At 45.1% G+C, this 6,000-nt stretch overlaps 1 protein-coding gene across 2 annotated transcripts in view; it reads left to right on the top strand.

Moving 5' to 3' along the window:
• Positions 1-438: 438 nt before the first annotated feature.
• Positions 439-6,000, top strand: part of CDC16 (cell division cycle 16) — a gene marked incomplete at its 5' end in the record, with an annotated part of 28,543 nt that continues 22,981 nt past the window's right edge. For both annotated transcript variants that reach the window (XM_079722078.1, XM_079722077.1), the window contains 5 exons: positions 439-486; positions 1,737-1,791; positions 1,892-1,989; positions 3,099-3,137; positions 3,403-3,543. In XM_079722078.1, the coding sequence (XP_079578204.1) occupies positions 439-486; positions 1,737-1,791; positions 1,892-1,989; positions 3,099-3,137; positions 3,403-3,543 (381 nt within the window). The remainder of the gene's footprint in view (positions 487-1,736; positions 1,792-1,891; positions 1,990-3,098; positions 3,138-3,402; positions 3,544-6,000) is intronic.

The following is a 6,000-nucleotide window of genomic DNA, read 5'->3' as shown; positions in this document are numbered from 1 at the left end:
TTGAGGTGGTTACCGCCGTTTTTACACGGGAAATACGAGTCACGCTTGGAACCACGGAACCCGCGGGGCCGTAGCTGCCAAGCTCCCGCCTCCGAACGAGCTAATCAGCGAATCGCGCACGGACACGTCATTGGCTGCGCGTCCGCGGCAGCTTGAGTTGCAGAGGAAAGGCGTCCACAGCCGCACGAGAACCCCGGCCACCTAAGGGCCAAGAGAGAGCCTCGGCACTAACGGCACGAAGCCCGTTTCCGTCGCCAGGAGGGACGCGGTTGCGGCGGACTTCCGGGGCGGGGCGGGGCCGGGAGCGGAAGTTTCCGCGCAGCGAGCGCGGCCGGGTGGGGTCGGTCCCGGGCTTGGGGCGCGGCGCCGGCGCGGGGGCTGGGACTGCCCGGCTGGCAGCAGGAGGGAGGGTACGCGCCGGACCCCGGCCACGCAGCCATGAACCTGGAGCGGCTGCGGAAGCGCGTCCGGCAGTACCTGGACCAGGTGGGCGGCCCTATCCGGGGAGCGCGGGCCGGGGCTCGGGAGGCAGCAGGGCGGCTGCTGTCGGGGTCTTGGCGGCGCGCGGTCCTAAGGGCCTGGGCTTTGGTTCGGGGTAGAGCCCCCGAAGGGAGGGGTCGAGCCCCCCGCCCTCTGCAGCCGGGAGGCTGAGGAACGCTGAGCGTGAAGCCACTAACGCTCGCGGCGAGCCTTACACGTGTTCAAGCCCCGCTCCGCAGCCGGCCCACCCCGGACACAGAGGTGCTCAGTACATACTTCGTGCTAAGTGGAGGTTGAAGGATTATATTAGGATGAAAGTTGCGGGGTGGCCTTTGCATTTAGCTGGCTAATAGAAAATTTTTGGAAAGTTTAGTTGTCATTCTTATTTGGCCGAATTTAACTGAATAAAGATAAAAACAAATCTGTAGTCTCAAAATCAGTACTTTAAAAAGTTCCTGTCAACTACACTTTCATTCCCTGTACTCCCCTTGAATGAACAGCAAACAGTGTTTAAGGGAAAGAAATGTTTCCAGAATCAGCAGCATCAGTTTAATCTGCGATGTCACTTAGTTTTTGTAAATCGTATGCTCTCCCAATAAATTGGAAACCAAGAAGGGGAGAGAAAAGCGTGTTCACGGTGAACTGTTCGATGTGAAATGTAGCAGCTGAATGTTTGGCAGCACGCTGAAGGGCTGTATTTTGGTTTGCCATAAGTCAGCTGAATTGAATAAATGCTTCCTGCGCATTTTTTCTCTGGCTCTGGGGATGCAGTGAGGAAGGAGACAGGCCTGGTTCCACCCTCCAGGCACTAACATTGAGCAGATTTGTAACCGTCCCAGAAGCATTCCTCCTCCCAAATTGACTGGCAGCAGAGTTGCTGGTTTGTATCCAGGAGGACTGAGGCAAAGACTGAGAACCTTACTAATGGCTAGATGTTGCAAAATGATCACTTAAGTTATCTACTTCTTTAGATACCTGCTGATATAATTTTGCAACGTATAAGTTAAAAAAAACTACCTTCTTCAACTGTATATATCAAAGGTCTTCCAATGATATTTTTATTGCACCATTGAACTAAAACTCACCTACCTGAGATATAAGATAGAGATATGATTGATAGACCCTTTACTACATGTAAAAAACTATTGTACTGAGATGTGGATTTATTATATAGCATTCTAATAATATCTATCTGTGTAAAACGATTGAAGTAACAGGGCAATTACCACTTTTCGTTTGTTTGTTTTTGGATACAGCAACAGTATCAGAGCGCTCTATTTTGGGCAGATAAAGTAGCCTCACTCTCTCATGGTAAGTGGCAGATTCTAATTTTTTTTTCTGATTTCTCTATCCTTAAAAAACTTTCTACGCTACCTTGCACCTCTGACCATTTATGTAATTTTCCCGCCAGAGGAACCCCAGGACGTTTACTGGTTGGCTCAGTGTCTTTACCTGACAGCCCAGTATCATAGAGCAGCTCATGCACTTCGTTCACGAAAACTGGACAAAGTAAGTGATTGTATGAACCTTAAAGCTTTTTAAAAATGTTATTAGATTAGTATTTTAGGTATATGTTCTTTTTATGTCAAAATATTTTTAAGGATTCAATTTTTCATATTAAATGTAAAGAGAAAATTTCTTGTGTACGTTTTTTTTTTTCCTTTGGCCGCGCCACGCGGCATAAGGGATCTTAGTTCCCTGACCAGGGATCGAACCCGCACCCCCTGCATTAGAAGTGCAGAGTCTTAACCACTGGACCACCAGGGAAGCCCAAGAGAAAATTCCTTATTCCTAATCTCGGTCACTTTGTTTTTCCCTCCCCCCACCCCCCTATCTAATCACTAAGTTTTGAAAATTCTGTTTCCTAAATAGCTCTGAAAGTATGGATAGTCCTTTCTATCTCATTACCATTCATACATGTCAGGCCTGTAATTTGTCTGTTTTGTTGTTTTAGCCTCTCTCCTTTCTGTTTTCTCCAGTAACATCTTTCCCACACCCCACCTTCCTTGTCTCCAGTTCATCTTTTAAACTGTCAAAGGGTGGTCTTCCTGAAACAGATCTGATCACATCACTCACAGTGTAACTCAGTGATTTCCTATTGCCTACAGGATAAAGTCAGATGCATTCATAGGCACCCCAGGTGCTTCTTGATTTCTCTCCAGTCTGTGTCTGACCCACCACCACCATCAGTGCATGGAATGTGTATCCAGTCATGCTGACTGCTTGCAGTTCCTTAGATGTGTGACAGTTATTCAGACTCAGTGCTGGAATGCTGATCAACTCCTAAGTTACCCTCTCCCCTGGAGATGTTTTCTTATTCAACTGGTTAGTATTTTTTATGCGATTCTTTCATAGTTTATGAAAGAAACTGTGCTGTGTTTATGTCTCCCCTGCCACAACCTCCTTGAGGGCAGGTCCCTATTCCTTTTTGAATCCTTGGTGACTGGTAAACAGTAGGTTGATGATGAATATGCGTTAAAAAGGCTGTTTTTTTCCTCTGCGAGAGTAAAAGAGGAATTATGAAAATGACTTTCTTCACTTCATGGTTATAGTTTTCTTTTTGATTGAAGATGCATATTATCTGGATCACTTTTTTAATAGATTGATTTCTTTCCTAGTTGTATGAAGCGTGTCGCTACCTTGCAGCTAGATGCCATGTAAGTGTGCTCTCAGTTTGTTTTATTCAATAAACGTTTAATGTTGTGAATGTTACACATCCTTCCCATGAGTGTGAGAATTCAAAATACGGACTCTCCATTTAATAAAAGCTCATATGCATGAAGAAAATTCTACTTTAGACATTTTAAATTTAAGTAATGAGTGGGTATAATATTTATTACCCTTTTAAAATCTACTGTGATCATGTGTGTACCTAGCATCAGAAGTCATGGTTGACAAACGCTGTTTCTGTTTTCTACACAGTTTGCTGCAAAAGAACATCAGCAGGCTCTCGATATTCTTGATATGGAGGAGCCGATCAACAAAAGACTGTTTGGGAAATGCTCGAAGGATGAAAGTAGCTTGAAAGACCCCTCCAGTGACTGGGAAATGTCACAGTCCTCAGTAAGTAACACTGTAAAAGCCATGCTTCCGTAACATCAGTAAGAATTGCCCACATGATAGGGCAAATGTAAATCACCTCCTTTTACTTGAGTACAATCATGTTAAAATAGTTTGATTGCCAACTTACTTAATTTTCCCAACCCAGGAAGATTCTGAGACATTTCTGAGCCCTCAGTTAGAAGTTGTAATTGTGTCCTAAGATGCTTGAATCGGAAATAGGCAGACTTAAGCTCTTTCTTCTTACATTTGATACCTTAAACTCCTCCCCACAGGTGGAATCATATTTTCCCTTCTTACTGTATTTCAACAGTGTTTTGTACTTACCCCAAAGAAACCTTGATTACCTTAGACTGTTTCTTTCCAGGGAGTGGTGTGGTGTTACTGTTTATGTTATTTTGTGTATTTCAGTTTGTATACTTCATACCTGCATAAAATTGCAAATTCCTTGCTGGCAGAGATTATACTGATAGAATGTAACATGATAAATAACATCCACGGTCAGATTACTAATCTGGACTGTTAAGTCTTTTTTTTAACAGCTTTCTTGAGATGTAATTCACATAGCATTGCAATTCATGCATTTGAAGTGCATAGTACCTCAGTTTTTAATATATTTGTTGAGCTGTACAACCGTTACCACAGTCAGTTTGAAAACATTTTTTTTTTTTTTTTACTTCAGCGAGAAACCCTGTACCCTTTAGCTGTTACCCACCAATCCCCCATTTCCCAGTTGTTCTTTATAACATGTCTATGAAGGAACTTGGTTACTCTACTGTTCATCTCAAGAAGGTGGGGATACTGTACATTCTTAGGTTATTTTTCTTTTTAAGAAGCACATTTTTTTGTGAAGAAATACATTTATGAGGGAGTTGAGGATTATCATTATTCTTGGACCTCTTATCCTTTAACTGCTAAGAAATGCATGATTTATTTGTAATGCATTATTTATTTTATGAGTTTACTTTTTCTGTTTTTTTTTTTTTTTGCGGTACGTGGGCCTCTCACTGTTGTGGCCTCTCCCATTGCGGAGCACAGGCTCCGGACGCGCAGGCTTAGCGGCCATGGCTCACGGGCCCAGCCGCTCCGCGGCATGTGGGATCTTCCCGGACCGGGGCACGAACCCGTGTCCCCTGCATCAGCAGGCGGACTCTCAACCACTGTGCCACCTGGGAAGCCCTACTTTTTCTTAATAACTCATAGGATACTGCATAGGTCTAAGATTCTCTCATAATGTCCTCTACTACTTTTGAATTGTGATATTATGATGAATCCCATTACCAATTTTATTTATTTGTTTTTTTAGTGGTTTGAGAGACGGCAATTTTTATTTATTTATTTGTTTGTTTATTTTTGGCTGCGCTGGGTCTTCGTTCTTGTGCGCAGGCTTTCTCTAGTTGCGGCGAGTGGGGGCTACACTTGGTTGCGGTGCACGGGCTTCTCATTGCGGTGGTTTCTCTTGTTGCGGAGCATGGGCTCTAGGCGTGAGGGCTTCAGTAGTTGTGGCTCTCGGGCTCTTGAGCACAGGCTCAGTAGTTGTGGCGCATGGGCTTAGTTTGCTCCGTGGCATGTGGGATCTTCCCGGACCAGGGCTCGAACCCGTGTCCCCTGCATTGGCAGGCGGATTCTTTTTTTTTTTTTTTTTTTTTTTTTTTGTGGTACGCGGGCCTCTCACTGTTGTGGCCTCTCCCGTTGCGGAGCACAGGCTCCGGATGCGCAGGCTCAGCAGCCATGGCTCACGGGCCCAGCCGCTCCGCGGCATATGGGATCCTCCCAGACCGGGGCACGAACCCGTATCCCCTGCATCGGCAGGCGGACTCTCAACCACTGCGCCACCAGGGAGGCCCGGCAGGCGGATTCTTAACCACTGTGCCACCAGGGAAGTCCCCATTACCAACTTTAGCTGCATGTCTGGACCATCTTTAAGCTCACTTATTTGTTTTTTGAGGTTCAGAATCTGGGACATAATCAGATTTCTGCATCCTCCTGTTAATGGTAGTAGTGAGGTTGCTGCTGTGTGAGCAGCTTACCGTGTGCTGTGGCTACAGATGGTACCACCTCTGCTCCTTACAGAGCCTGTGAGTTAGATGAGGGGAGGAAACGGAGTCACGAGAGGTTAGAGCATTGTCCAGGGTCACTCGTAAGCGTCACAGCTGGGATTTGAGCTCAGGGCTGTCCAGTTCCCAAAGGTCACGGTCCTAACCCCTGTGCTGCATTGCTGCCGGTTTTCTAATATTTACTAAGGTTCGTTCATTGAGATCTACCTATCAAACGGTCTTCGTGTTTGATTTAATATACGTATGCTCTGTATGCTGTCTCTAAATCATCACCCTATTTGAGACAGAACAAGTAATGAACAAAGTAGCAGTAACGTGTAAGCTAGTTATAAAGGTTTGTTGAAGTGAGGAGAGCCTAAGGAAGATAGATGAGAGAAGTTTTACTTTGCTTTTATGTTTCTAT

Source organism: Hyperoodon ampullatus (genome assembly GCF_949752795.1).
Source record: "Hyperoodon ampullatus genome assembly, chromosome: 16".
NCBI lineage: Eukaryota > Metazoa > Chordata > Mammalia > Artiodactyla > Ziphiidae > Hyperoodon > Hyperoodon ampullatus.
This window is presented reverse-complemented; position numbering and strand designations above follow the sequence as displayed.